Source organism: Lagopus leucura, unplaced genomic scaffold (assembly GCF_019238085.1).
Source record: "Lagopus leucura isolate 7727_CA_CO unplaced genomic scaffold, USGS_WTPT01 Super-Scaffold_760, whole genome shotgun sequence".
In the NCBI taxonomy this organism is placed as follows: Eukaryota; Metazoa; Chordata; class Aves; order Galliformes; family Phasianidae; genus Lagopus; species Lagopus leucura.
This window is the reverse complement of record NW_024962257.1, coordinates 4,636,789-4,651,394: the sequence shown is the minus strand read 5'-3', so window position 1 is coordinate 4,651,394 and position 14,606 is coordinate 4,636,789. Positions and strand designations below refer to the sequence as shown.

The 14,606-nt window shown below is 53.1% G+C and overlaps 1 protein-coding gene across 3 annotated transcripts in view; it reads right to left on the bottom strand.

Moving 5' to 3' along the window:
* Nucleotides 1-102: 102 nt before the first annotated feature.
* The window catches only part of LOC122175978 (myosin phosphatase Rho interacting protein), a 57,869-nt gene continuing 43,365 nt past the window's right edge, over nt 103-14,606 (bottom strand). Inside the window, exons 16-24 of one of the 3 annotated variants that reach the window (XM_042864062.1) lie at nt 9,695-13,561; nt 7,729-7,876; nt 7,069-7,186; nt 6,240-6,399; nt 5,835-5,954; nt 5,606-5,692; nt 4,880-5,042; nt 4,402-4,487; nt 103-1,103 (exon numbers count right to left, since the gene is read on the bottom strand). In XM_042864062.1, the coding sequence (XP_042719996.1) occupies nt 1,032-1,103; nt 4,402-4,487; nt 4,880-5,042; nt 5,606-5,692; nt 5,835-5,954; nt 6,240-6,399; nt 7,069-7,186; nt 7,729-7,876; nt 9,695-13,561 (4,821 nt within the window). In that variant the 3' untranslated portion in view covers nt 103-1,031. Of the gene's footprint in view, nt 1,104-3,229; nt 3,292-4,401; nt 4,488-4,879; nt 5,043-5,605; nt 5,693-5,834; nt 5,955-6,239; nt 6,400-7,068; nt 7,187-7,728; nt 7,877-9,694; nt 13,562-14,606 lie in introns of all 3 variants that reach the window. The other 2 variants (XM_042864060.1, XM_042864063.1) reach the window with 2 other exon arrangements.

Here is a 14,606-nt window from a genome sequence, read left to right as displayed (position 1 = left end):
TCCTGCAGCCAGCACCGAGCTCTGCACTCACCTATGGACCTCGTGGCACCGCCTGCTCCGCATACAGAAGCTGCTGTGACTGAGCAGGTCTGAAACACAGGCTGGTTTTCAGACTTTTATTTCAGGAAAAGATAAACGAATTAAAATAGGAGCTGCCCTGCTGACAGGAAGAGTTGAGTTCAAGAAGCTGATAAAAAAGGAGCATTATATGCATTGAGCACTGTGCATTTTCAGTCAATATTGGCTCTACTTTCTACTCTACTTTCCTTGGACTAGGAAAAGGGAGTTTCACATGCGCACAGACCCTAACGTACACGGGACTCAATGAGAGGAAGGGAGTAACAGCAAAAAAAAAACAACAAACCAGTGCTGGGCTGGATCTAGGAGAGGCAAGAAGTGACCTCACAGCTCGGCCCCAGGAACGCTTCCCCCCCTCCCCTGCGCACCAGGTGCCCACAGCAGCCCCTACCCAATGCTGGTGCCCGGGCACTGTGTCCTCTGCCAGCCAGGTGTGGCTCCTCCAGGCACCCCGGCAGCATCCCACAGGCTTTCCCCTATTGCAGGTGCAAGTGATGCAGTCGACGCAATCAACGGCAAATGAAGCTCCCGGTGTGCTCTGAGCACTGGGGGCTCGTGACAGTAGTAAGAGGGATGGCCCCCGCCACCCAGCCCTGCGTGCATACCAAGCCGTTGGTACGACGGAGCTAGCTTATTCACAGGCTACTGAGCCTTAATACTGACACTTAGTGTAATGGTTTACAGTAAAGGAAGGGTTCTCCTACAAAGCGCTGAAGAGGGGAAAAAAAAAAAAATAATAATAATAATAATAACCCACAAAACCCACAGCCCAATCCCTTCCTCTGCCTCTCAAGAGTCTCAGAAGCGTCTCACAAGTGGGGAAAAGGGGGGTGGTGAGGGAGCTGTGGGGCCAAACGTCAGCGAGGACGGCGGTGAGCGGCGTGGGACGAACGGTGCTGGTGCTGTGCTGCCTCAAGCCGAGAGGTGCGCGTGGTGAAGCGGAGCGGGGAGAGCTAGTCGTTCTTCAAGTCCCTGGATTCAAAAAGCTTCAGGCGTTCTTGCACGGTCAGGCCTTCCTTCAGGCTCTGGGAGGGAGAAAAAGACAGACAAGAGGTGGGATGGGGCGGGCGGCAAGGGGCACGCGGATGGGGGGATGTGGGCAGCAGGGGGGGAGGCCATCCCAGAGAGATTAGTGGGGCATGCTGGAGGAGACAGCAGCCGTGGGGTGTGGTTACGGTGCCTGGAGAGAGCTGAGAGTGCAGGTTAACCGGGTACGGACCAAAGCAGATGAGTGAGGTTAATGCTGCTGGAAATGGGGTGAGCTCCGGGTGGGACGCGATCCCACAGCCCGCAGGGACCAGGACTCACTGCCATATACCTGCAGGGCTGCAGCACGGGGCAGGCTCTGCTCCACCTGTGCACTTTGCTCAAGCAGCCCCGAGAACTGCATTTTGTCACCAGTGCCAATGCCACCTCTCATCCCCCAGCCCTAACCTTCCTGCCACAGGGGGTGACGCAGGGCTCACTTCTTTGGGTCCAGCAGGATGTGATGGCAGATTCAGCATCCAGATTCAATGCAGCTATTCAACCAAACCCTGCCTTGCCAGCTTTCAGCAACACTGTTAATACAATCTGCTGTTGCTTGAGCTTGGAAATACAGAGGAGTTATATGAGGGGTGCAGTCCTATCAGCAAACAAATCTGGCCCTGATAGGACAGATTTAACCTGCAGTCACTCCAGGGAGCCACGCAGGGCTGGCAGTCAGCCCTCCCTCCATCCTGCTGCCATTTCCTGGTGATACAACACAAGAATTGCAGCAGCCTTACCACTCATCTTGCAACCAACCCACTCTGCAGCACATGGCAGCTCCAGCAGGCACAGACCCACATGGAAACCCTTCTACTAATGGGTAACCACGAAGAGGGGGCTCTTGCTCTACTTCCTCGACCGCACTGCCTGGTCATCACAGAGTTTGCACTTCTGAGCCATGTTTTGCCCAACATGGGTTTATCAAGGCAGGACACAGTGCTAAGAAGCTGTGCTCATTCTCATAATCACTGTTTTTAACATTCCTCCCCCATGCTCCAAATACAGAACAGCATCGGGGAGCAGCATGGAAACGAAGCATCGCAATACTTTGCATTCACACAGTGCATTCTTTGTTTCCAGTTGACAGCAGAGCCTCTCAGGACCCAAGTCTGAGCATGCCCTTCCTGCAGAAAGTCAGCTTTGGGCTGTTTAAATGAGCAGCAACCCATGCATTCCAGTTTGCACATTCGATTTCTAATTATATGGAACCAGACACCAGAAGCCATTAGGCTGTTCCGCCTCACGGTACAGATTCCAGCAAATTCAGCCCTTAGGGATTTCACAATGAAATGTGAGCTACTGATGAGGGGAGAGTAATGCAGGGTGAAGCCTGCGATAGGGGATCTTCCACCAGAGCCCCTGAGGCTCCCCAACTATCCCTTCATCATTCCCTAACCTGAGTCTTTACCGTGGGCCAGGAAAATTAACTACTGCTCCAGTTCCTCAGTGTCTGTGCCATTAGGATCATGCTCATTTCCTACCATTCTGCTAGATGGTCCTGGAATCCTGTAGGATGTGTGGTGCCAAGTGGTGATGAACAGTGGGTGGACACTGGGGAGCAGCGCGAGGTCACTGGACAAGGAAACACCCAAACAACCTACAGCAGCAGCTACAGAGAAAACTGGGGGCAGCCTGAAAATCCCCTCTGCAGCTGAGCCCAGGAGCACTACTGCATACTACAGACCTCAGTGGGAAATGCATCTACAGGCAGCACTGATCCACTCCTCCACCTGGCTAACAGCAAAAAGGTTCTCCCATGGGACCCCCGTGGTGTTGAAGTTTAGTCTGAGGCGTGCACAGTCAACTCAAGCATGCACACTCAGCATCCCACACTCCCAACAAAGCCAACAGGAAAATGTGCCCCACTGCATCCAAATCCACTCCGTGCTGTTTGCTGTGTTGGGGAGGGTGGGAGGAAAAGAAAGGTGAGAAAGCCATATTCCCCAGGAAGAGCAGAGAAAATGCTCCTCCCCTCCTCCCATACTATCATTCACCACAGATGAACCAACGGGTCATTAAGAGAAGGGCTCTCATTTGCCATGGAGGTGTGAGCAGTGCATGCAACGAGGGCCGCTCCAGTGGGCAGCTGTGCCGCTCGGTGGGTGCCGGTGTGATTACCTACGTGGCAGGGAACCTGGACTCGGGTTCATTTCAGTTATCCCATGAGACCTGCTCAATAACGGACTGTTGGAGGAGAAAGCAAAATAAAGAAAACAAAACAAAAAGCTCATAAATCCTACAGGCATTGGCGTCCGCGCAGCCCAGCCGCCTCCCCCTCCCCCCCCACGCAGCGATGCGAGCAGGCAGAGTGCCCTGGCACAGCCCTCCTTCCCCGGGGGTCCTACCAACAGCACATGGGAGCACAGCAAGATAAGTACTCTGAGCTGAAGTGGTGATGGGGAACCAACCCTTGGACTTGGGACAGCAAGCTTGCAGGTTTGGGTGCGCCCCGAGCTGCTCCCTGCTGACTCGAGGCAGCACAGACACCCCACGCTGACACCTGCTGCTTGCAGAGCTGCATGCCAGCTGCTTCCCAAGCTAGAAGCCTCTGCTTGCTGGCTTCTCACTCTGCCCCAAGTCCCAACCACTTCCAACATCAGCATCAGACCCCCACTGCCTGGGGGGAGAGAGGCAAAGCAATGTGCCCATGTCGATCGTCCTGCTGACTGACCCACGTGTGAGGATGCTTTGTGAGCAGCTCTGTGTGCCCTTCGTATCTCTGTGGTCCCACAGCACCAGGCAGCGTGCAATGCTGGCAGCCAGCATGCCAAGCAGGAGCACCAGGCAGAATTATTGGCATCTGGGACCAACAGCAATACAGAAGGGCCAGAAAAACACAGGGCCATCTGTGCTGTGTTAACACACAAGGAAAGCGTGTGTTAAATATGCCCAGCTTCCAGACATCACTGTTCCACATAAAGACCCACAATCTTACAGTGATGAACCCTGCAAAACCCGGAATGCTGTGTGCTTTTCTACCACCTAAACTTCAACTGACAATGGGGAGCAAATTCTGGGACAGTCCACCTGTGAAAGATCAAAGAACAGGTGAACTTTGTCTTTGTTTCAGGCGAGGAGCAGCTCCATCCCTACACATCAGGGCACTCCAGGGCAGTGGGCTCTGCAAACCACATCCCATCCGCCAGCTCAGTGCTCTCCCAGCTGCCATCCAGGTTAGCACTGGTGACTGGGAAATTCTCCATTTTCTTCTCCTTCCCATTTCTTCTCATCTTAAATCCCCACCGGAGAGTGACGCTGGCCACCTGCATTGCAGGGGAAGAGCTGTGAGCTCACCTTTGACCTGATATTCCTTAGTTGCCGGCTAACACTGGATCTGTCTTTCTTCAAGAAATCAGGGTTGCTTTTTGATTTCATAATATCTGGGGAGAAGCAAAATGACAGCATTAGTGCAGTGTCCCCTACAAGGAACGGGGGCTTCTCTGCATCCCAACAAGCCAGGCCTGGGCAAGAGGCTCTCAACACAAGGCTCTCCTGGTGGGAGGTAGCAGAAGGGCTTTCAGATCCACTAGCTTCCTCTCCTGAGGCTGGAAGGATGGGGGTTGGGGAGAGGGGGTGCTTGGGCTGCCCACTTCTTGCTGCCCCAGTGAGGTTTCCACAAGGAGCAGAGGTGGGATCCAACGTGAAATGGCAAAAAAAGCACCACGCAAAGCCCTGTGCTCAGACCAAGTACTGCACAAGGGTTCAGACACCAGGATGCACGCGCTAAACCAGGAACCCAAAGATGGCTCAGAGCGGCTGGAAGAGCACTGACCATATCCCGATACAGTGGTGTTCACAGGGGATTTCTCTCCCTGAGCTTCTGTGGCTGCTTTCAGCTGCTCTTTCAACCTGCTGATATCACAGTCTGCCTTGGCCTTCACAATGCTCAGCTCTGTGTAGATGTCTTTGTACTTGTCGCTGGCGTATTTCTTATCCTGGCAAGGGAACAAAAACAACCCGAGAGTGTAAGACAGACAGCCAGAACTGAGGGGAATGCATGAGGAGCAGCTCAGCACCAGCAGCCAGAGGAGGAGCAGAGCCCTGCTCACCCAGCGAGGAGCTCTGTCCCCTGCTCTGCACTTCAGAGCCTCGGGCAGCGATGCCAGCCACGTGCTCAGAGCTGCACCAAGCAGATATGCGGGAATCCAGATGCACAGAAAGCTCAGAGTCCAGCATCTGGTCCAAAGCGGACCAGATCCAATGTTGGGAGGTCTCTAACACTGATTATTTTTGCCATTTCAGATCTCTGATATGACAGGCACAGGGAAAAAACACTCGAGGGAAATGTTTTCCCACAAGAAGGAAGAAAGGAAAAGTCCTGGGCTGACAGTTGTGGGAGGCTTTGTTGACAACACCAACACAGGTATTCAGTTTAATTAAGGGCAAAAATGAAATGCTGTTTTAAATCCGGGGGGAAGCAAGCTGGAATCTAAGCACACAGAGGGGAGACAAGCACAGCCCTTAGGATATGCAGCAGCAGTCCTGCAGCCGACATTACCCTCAGTGCCGTCTGCAGCTCGTCTTTGAGAGAGCTGATCTCCTGCTTCAGGTACTGGATTTCTGACTCTTTGACCCTCAGCAGGACCTGGAAGGACAGAAGCAGCGTGATAGCACCCTGCACACACCACAACACCAAGACCTTCACAGACAACAAAACCAAACTGCCTGGTACAAAATGGGGAAACTGGGACCCCAAGCCCCGCTGTAACCCAACGCAAGGTGCTCACCTCCAGCTCGTAGGCATCTTTGCCCCGGGTGAGAGGCGACCCAGCAGCCTCTCCTCCGCCCTCCCCGGTCAGCAAGGTCCGCAACCGCGTGATCTCCGCAGCCAGGCGGTTATTCAGCTCCTGGAAGAGGGGGAGATGTTGCAGGATGAGCCAGGGCTCAGCAGAGAGATGGTGACATCTCCTTGGCCCCACTTAGGGCCTTCTCTGTTGCCTTATGGAGCCATTCACGGGCATCTTTTATCACAAACCCCAACTGGACACAAGGAAGCCAGCTTGGGGCAGCAAAGACATGATGCCATGATGACATGGAACCATAGAATCATTAACACTAGAGAAAGCCTCTAATATCACCACGTCCAACCAAACCATGCCGATCCCCACCCTCCCGGCTCCCCCTGCCCTCACCTGGTTGTGGGCGTTGAGCTCCTGGTTCTCCCGCTGGCACTGGCGGAGGGCCTGCCTCTCAGCCTCCAGCGCCTGCGCCAGGTGGGCGTTCTCCAAGCACTTCTGTGAATACTGCTCTGACAGCACCTCCAGCTCCCGCTGCACCGACTGCAGCTCCTCCCTGCCAAAGAGACGTTGACCATTTGCACACGCGTTCCTGCTCTTCCTCTAGCACCCCACCGCCGTCCAGCACAACCTAAGGACTGAGGACAGGGATCTGTGTGCTCCCTTCGGGAAAAACCTGGAGTGCAGAGCAAGCCAACCCTTCCCTCCCTGGCACACTGGTACCTGGCCACCAACTCAGAGGAGGTCTTCTTCCTGGAGGTTAAATGGTGAGCAAGTTTACAAAACTGGGGCTGAGACCTATCAAGCCTGCACACCCCCACACACCTAACGTAGATGCATCAGAGTTCACAAAGCTACTTGACCATTTTGGTTGGCTTCAGTACTTTGGCCCTGCCTGGTCAGATGTGGCCCAGCTGTCCTCATGTAACAGCAGCAAGAAAAGCAGCATCACCTCTGCACATTTGGTGACCATAAAGCTGCTGCCACTGGGTCGTGTGGAGACACTGAGCCCCTGAAACACCCAAATTAAAGGCAACCATTTGCACACACGAACCTATGGTGCACCTGGGTGCACCCAGAACCTATGGTTGCAGCTGGGACTGACGGAAGAAGCCCCTGTGAAGGCCAACTTGACTCCAACTCATTGCCAAAAATCACAGAGGAGCCAGGGGCCTCCCAGATGCCTGACCCCACCATGAAAGACAGCCACCCCAGCCAGCCTTACAGATACTGCCTCCGGAGGGCCTCGATGTCGGCGTTAACGCTGCTGATCTGTGAGCGCTGCGACTTCTCCAGCTCTCGCTCCAACTCCTCCCGGTGCGCGTTCTTCATGGCTTCAATGGCTGCAGGGGTGGCACAGCATTAATGCCTGGCATTGCAGTGCCCAAAGAGCACAGTTGGAGAGGGCCTCTTTGGTTTGTTTTCTTACAGGAACAATAAACAGAGTCAGCCCAGCCAGCCACCCCACTGCTCTGCAGTCCCTTCATCCCAGTGTGGCAAAGGGCTCTGCAAATTCCACCGTTCAGTGAAGTCCAAGAAATTGACCAATTCACACATTGTTTCCTGAATTGCAGGACTCCTAATGCAGAGATGCTGAGCCTGAGTGCTTTAAAACTCCCAACAGCACCGAACAAGGAATTTGTTGTGGGAGCAGCAATGAATGGTTAATGCCTTTCTGAGATGGAACAGAAAAGCGATCACACGCTGTTACAGGCAGTGAGATGCATACCAAGCCTGGAGAAGAACCAGAAGATGGAACTCCATCCAAAACACCAGCGCTTCCTTGTCTCCCTCTGATCACTGTCCAGCCTTCGTCCCACCCCTGTGCTGCTCCTCCACCCTGGAGCAAACACCCTCCCCCATCAGCACACGGCTGTCCCCATACCTGAAATGGTGGCAGCTGTTTCCTCTGCCAGCAGGCGGTCCTTCTCCTCCCGCAGCTTCTCCAGCTCCCGCTGGTGCTGCCGCTGCAGGTCCTCGATCTTCTTCTGGTGTGTCTCCTCCATGGCTGCAAAGCCCCTCTCACATGTTGCCTGCAAGAGGGATGAGGGGATGGAGTTGAACTGGGAGCAGCATGACAGTGGGTGGAGGGCGCCTGGCTGCCATCCTGGGGTCTTCTCCCTCCCCATCCACACAGCAGCCAGCTGAGGATGGAGCTCAGAAGGTCAGGGTTTGTCCTCAACCCCTGACAGTGGAAGGGCAGGGATAGGCCTGGGGTCAGAAGCATTCAGGGAACGCAAACATGCTGAAACAGCAAAAAAGCTTGCTGCGCCCCTTCTGCTCTCCTCTGCAATCCATGCTTCCATATGTGGTCACCTTTGGGTGGAAAGCAGATGGCTCATAACAGCAATGGACCTTAATTCACAAGTGAGCATCATTTGAAATGTTGCATGGGAAATGATTTCCTAATTCAATGACTAGGATTGAGTTTAGGCCAGGAAATAGGGAGCAGCACTCAGGGGATTTGGGAATAGCCTGCTGTGAATGCTCAAATCCCACGTGGATTTCCTGCCCAGATCCTGCTCATGGCCTTGTAGGAGGCAAATATTACACCCCAGGCACTATGATGGCAGTGGGGCAGCAGAAACCCACACTGCTGGCCCTGAACTCCCCAGGGCAGATGTCAGACCCAGGGGGGGGGAGGGTTCCAGCCCCACGTGGGCTTCTCTTTCATTTCTGAAGACAGTAGAACTGCCCCCTGGGAGCCACTGGGACTCCATGGGTGATTTAAGGGGGAACAAATTCACTCCCCAAGTGACAAAAACATAACAACTACTGACCTACACTAATGAACATTCTATGCACCACCACTCTGTTATGTAGTTCTACGTAACCTGTGTCACTCCCCTCCTCAGCTTTCAGCTGAGTGCCTTTTTCCACCCCTTTATGTTTTAGTCTGGAGGAGTTTTTCCTTTTTCACTTCAGCTCTCTTTTCTGAAACTCACAGCTCAGTGCCAGAAGCTGTCTGGACTTGGCTTGCAAGATTCTTCATTACTCCTTTAACACTGGAGGAAAAGGTTGGGTGCTCCTCCACAGGGTGGGAGACTCCGTAATTCACGTATTGTAAATGCATTGCTATAAATCCAGCACATGAGAACACGTACAAACCAGTACCTAGTGTTACTGACACTACACCCTCCATCTGGCTCAGAAGAACCATCTCTACAAGACTGGTTCCACAACCAACCCCGAGTGCTGGACCAATCCAAAGGAAGGCACTCTGGGCTTTCTGCACCTAAATCTGGGGTTCCAGTAACTGTGCACTGTTTGTTATGTTACGAATTGCTGGCACACACCACCAGTGACCTCCCTCTGTAGAGGAGATTGCTTTGCTACAGAACTTGGCATCCTTCTGTGGGAAGGTACAGCAGGAGAGCACAGGTTTCCACCTCACCTCATGTTTCTGAGGGCAGCAGAGACAGACTGGAGATTTGATCAGACTGGGAAGGACAGAGTTCAGGAATGCTTCTGAAGGGAAGACACAAACAAACAGTGTGCCTCGGGCACGAGGAGAAACACTACAGTGCTCAAACTGAAGGAGAGCCTGATAGCATGGAGCTATTTTGAAACCCTCCTTCCATCTACACCTCCAGCAGCCGTGATGCTGAGCCTCCCTCCAGTACCTTTCCCCCCTCCTGCTCAGCAATGCATTTAGAATACCCCAGCACAGATGAAAGGAAGCGTGGATAAAACACCATGCTCTACAGAGGCCTTTTTTTAGCATTCTGGGGCTTGCTTAGAAGTGATGCCCTGCACAGGGGATGCCCCTAGGCCAGGCAAACACTAGGACTGAATGCACCCTCCCAGTACGCTCAGAGGGAGATACCATAAAGCACGAAACGCGGTAAAACCTTTAGGTTCTCAAAGTCTTTCTGGTACTTTTCCCTCAGCATGGAAGCGCTGCCCTCCAGGTGCTTGTTCTCCAGCTCATCCCTCATCACGTTCATCTGGGCCTCCAGCTCCTGGATGCGTTCCCGCAGGCCGTGCATGGAGTCCAGGTCCCTGCTGGGTCCCTGCCTGGTGCCACCCGGCTCCCCGGCCCCCCAGCCATCCCCACCGCCCGGCCCCACCGCAGGGACCGCATCTGGGTGCTGCTGCTGGTATTCGTCAAGGGCGTGCTGCAGGCGCTGCAGGTTCTGGCTGTAGTGCTCCTGCAGAGCTTGCAGCTCCTCGCCGTGAATGGCCTGCAGCTCCTTGATCTTGGCCTGGAACTTGTCCTCCAGCATCTGCATCTGCTCCAGGTGGTAGCGCTCCATGTCCTGCTTGTCGCGGACGATGGCGTCCAGCTGGTTGAGGCCCTCCGTCCTCTCAGCCTTCAGAGCATCCTCCGTCCTGTTCAGCTGCTCAATCACATTCCGAATCTCCTCCTCGTAGCGGCCCTGCAACTCGCTCAAAGTTTTGCTGTGTTTGTGCTCCTCCTCTTCTAAAAGCCTCCGCTGACCTTCGAGCTGGGAGACCTTGGCTTTGAGATCAGCGTTCTCCCGCTCCAGCATGGCGATCACCTCACTGTACTCACCCTGCTGCTTCCTCAGCAGCTCTTCGTACTCATCCCGGAGCAGGGAGACGGTCTTCACACGCTCCTGGCACAGTGCATCCATGCTCTGCAAGGACTCTTTGTACGACTTCAGCTCTCTCTCATACTCCAGGCGGACCTTGCAAGCAGCGTAACAAACCTGAGCCTGAACTATTGCATCCTGAACTAACAAAGAGGAGTAGCGCTCCAGGTCTCCCATGCACGAGTGATATGAAAGGCTCTGAGATATCTTGAAGAGCTTCTGGCAATCTCTCATGGCCTCCTCAGGAGGCAGAGAAAGTAAGGCAACAGAGATTTCCTTAAGAACATTGGATTTGTCTTTTAGTTGTTGGGCAAGATCTTCCTGAATGGAAACAAGAGCTTCACCACTGCCATGGCCTGGTAGGCCACGAACCTCCTGCACCTTGGCCCCCTCCTGGCACGGTCCCATTTGGAGGCAGCTCCCGTCCCAGGAGATCTGGGCTCTTTCTGAAGCATCTTTCTGAATTTCAAGCGCTTCAGAAATCTGATGCACAACTCTGTCAAAATCAGGAGTCCTGTAAGCTTTGAGAATTTCCTCCAACATGCACTTGTGCTGCTGGAGAGCTGTTTTGGTGTTATGGAGGTCTTCTTCGATCATTTTTAATCTCTGGTGAAAAGAGTCCCTCATCTTCTGCGCCACAAACCCAAGTTCTGCTTTGATCAATGTAGCATCTGCTACAGCACTAAGAAAACACGGAGAAAAGCCCAAACCTGCTGGTTCTGTTTGGCCCTCTGCTTCTCCCTGCCTGCTGCTCAGGTGCACTCTCAGCTCCTCCACCTGGCTCCAGAACTCCCCTTCCAGCAGCAGCTTCTTAGATAGGACACCGGCCAAGTCAGCTGCTGTGTGAGAAGCACTTGCCGGCTCTATCAGAACCACCTCCGCCGTCCCCTGGATCTCCCTGAGAAGCTGTGATATCTCAGAGCCTGCATTTTTCAGAGACTCTGCTATCTGGCTGATAAGAGAGGCCTCAAAGGCCACTCTCTCAGACAGCCACTTCAACTGGCCCGCACCAAAAGTCCCTGCTGGCTGCTCCTCAGAGACGGGCTCCCCTTCACCCAGCACCCCCCCCCTGGACGCAGGGGACCCTGCCATGAGGCCCTCACTCTGCTGACACTCCGGTGGGGCCGGTGCCCCTCCCAAGGCCTGGATTGCACCCGATAAGGTTGTTTCCATGCTGGCTAGAGTAACGAGGAACAAATCGCTCTCTTGCTCCTTATCTGACTTGGGGAGAGATCTTAGCTGCTCCCTGCACTTCTCTAAGCAAGCCAGCGCTTGATCGTTTTTCACCTGGAAACCTCCCAGCTCGCTAACGTGATTTTCTATGAGTTTGAGCTTCTCCTGCCTCTCGCTCTCCAGCTGCGAGACAAGAGCGCTGACTTGGGATAAGCTGCTCTGGAGCTGCTCCCGCAGCTGAGACTCTGTGCTGGCCCACTGGTGGTGCAGGGCAATAAGAGTCTCCTGGTTATGGCCGTGCTGGCTCTCGAGCTTCATGGTTACATCTTTCAGTTTTTCCTCTGTAATATACAGCTTGGTTTCCAGAGAGTGGATGATGGAGAGGTAGGTCTCGGAGTCGCTTGCCGCTGATGATGGATAGCCAGGAGCTGGCTCCGAAGACATGCTTTCCTCAGACAAGGACCTGTCCTGGCTGGTGTCAGAAGAGGTACTGCTGGTCCAGTTCTTCTCCGATCCGTCCGGGTGGATATATTTTTGGCACTGGATGCTTGAGAAACGGATTCTCTGCCTCTTGGCCCCCATGATTCCTACATCGGGCTTTGCTAAGGCCTTCTGAGCCAACTCTTGGTCCTGGAGCTCCGCAGCTTTGGAAAGGGAGTCAAATTCCTCTGCTTGCCTTTGGCTGGTCTCAAGGACTTCCTCCTCCTCCTTCAGCGCATAGGTCAGAACCGGGAGGGCATTGTGAGTTGGCAGAGGCTGCCCCAGCTGAGATGGGTGACTTTCGTCAGCCTCCAGATGGCAGCCAACATCTTCTGCCTCCTCAGCACACGGCTCCGCACCTACGCTGGTTAATTTCCTTAAAGCCTCCTCCTTGGCCTTTAGCCTTACTTTAGTCTCCTCTAAACTGCTATCCAAAGCAACCATTTTAACCAAAGCCTCGCTGAGATCTTGATCTTTCTTCTCCACAATTCTCAAGTGCATTTCCTTAACATGCCTCAGCTCCTCCTCTTTTTCTTTCAGCACTTTCTGCACACCCTGGAACTGATCTGACACCTCCTCAAACGACTGCTCCAGATTGTGGTAGTTGGTCTCTTCCATTTTCAACTTGGCTTGCAGCTTTGCAACCTCATTATCTGACTCAGCAACTTGATTCATGAGCTCATGGAACCGACATTTTATCTGATCTCTTTCCCTCTCGAGCTCCTTGATGTGCTCGCCCAGTTTCTGGATGCTGGCCTCCTTCAGCAGCAGCTGCTCCTCCAACTGGTGGACAAGCTCGCTTCCCTCAAACTTTGCACTCAGCTTTTCCTTCTGCAGAATTTCCATTTGCTGCTCGCTATTTTGCAGCTGATTCTCGTACTCGTTGGCCTTATCTTCCACCTCCTTCAGACTCTGTATTAAAACCTGCTTTTCCCTCTCACAGCTCTCCAGCAAAGCCTCGTAATTCTTCTGCAGCTTCTCCTCCATGAGGATGCGCGTCTGCTCGCTGGCATTCAGCTGCCTGCTCAGCTCGGCGATCCTGTCCTGCAGCCGCTGCACCTCCTTCTGGTGGTCCCTCTGCAGAGCCTGCTGCATTTCCAGGTCCCGCAGCTCCTGGGTCTTCTCCAGGAGCAGAGCCTCAGCATTCTTTAGCTTCTGCTCACTGGCCTTCAGCTGGGAGCTGAGCGCAGCCTCGCCATGCTGCCACTCCTCCAGCTGCTCCTTGGCCTTCTCCTTCTCGCTCCTCAGGTCGCTCCTGAGCTTGGCCAGGGTCTGCTCCTTGATGGAGAGCTCGGCTGCCGCGTTGCTGAGCCTCGCCTGCAGGCTCTGAATCTCAGCTTCGTGGTGCCGGATGACGTCCTTAGCCTCGGCATAGCTGCGCTTCAGCGACTGGATCTGCTGATTGATCAGCTCTTGACGCTGGCATTGCGCTTCCAGCTCGTTTTGGAGGTCTTGGTTGACTTTGTGGAGCCTCTGCCAGGCACCTGACGGCGAGGCGGCCACCTCGGTCTTAAAAAAATTGATTAAATACTAGATTAGTAACACTCTTGGCTCTCCCTTCTGAGTGTCACACCTCTGGCCAGGCAGGCCATGGAAAAGCTCCTCGCAGCATTTGGCTGCTACCCCACAAGCTCCAATTGGGATGATTTGTTCCTGGCACAATTTTGTCTAACTTTTTTTTTTTTTTTTTTTTTTTAAATGAGTAACAACTGCTTTCCAGTAACAGAAAACATGGACCATAACGTCAAAACAGCTGTACAGTCACAGGCTAAAAGGAGAACAACCAAAATCAAACGGAACCAAAAGACAGAGAACAAAAAAGAACGATGAAAAAGAAACACCAGCAGTAAAACAGAGACAGACAGACAAGAGAAAAACTGGACGGGTGAGAAGGAAGGGATGGGGACAGGCCGAGAAGAAAGGAACTGCTTTTAGTGTGTTGGTTCGTTTTGCTATGAAACAAAAAGTGCACAGTTCAGGTACCACAGTCCTACCGAACAAAAGCAACGACAGAAAGTGAGGTGGCAGCAAATGACATCACTTCCCAGCAGAACGCAGCGAGACAGGACAGCCGGCGTGGCGATGTCATTTCAGGGGCTGCCAGACAGGACTTATTGGCTGCTCAGTGCATTAGAGAGATGCTGTTATGCTAGAGCTTAAGGCTAGGAAGGATCTAAGTTCTCTACCTGTAAAAAAACAAAACCAAACAAAGAACAAAAAAAGGACAAAATAAAAAGCCCAACAAGTGAAGGGAGGGTGGGGGGGCAGGTATGATGAGAATGTCAAACAAAAGAAACCAACCTTTGTGAGATTCAAATCAAAGCAACGCAGCATGCAAAGAGAAAACTCACAGAGAGTCATGCAATAGGCGACAGAAATTATGTATCTTTAAAAAAAAAATACACAGACAGGAAGAGGCAAGAAAAGCACAGCGTTAAGCCTAGGAATTTGGCCTGCCCTGCTGTACTCTGGTTGCTGGTAAGGAAAGCCCACAGATGTGACACTCAGTTATGTTAAGTTAAATTTCATGCTTTACACCAAAAAAACCATGCAA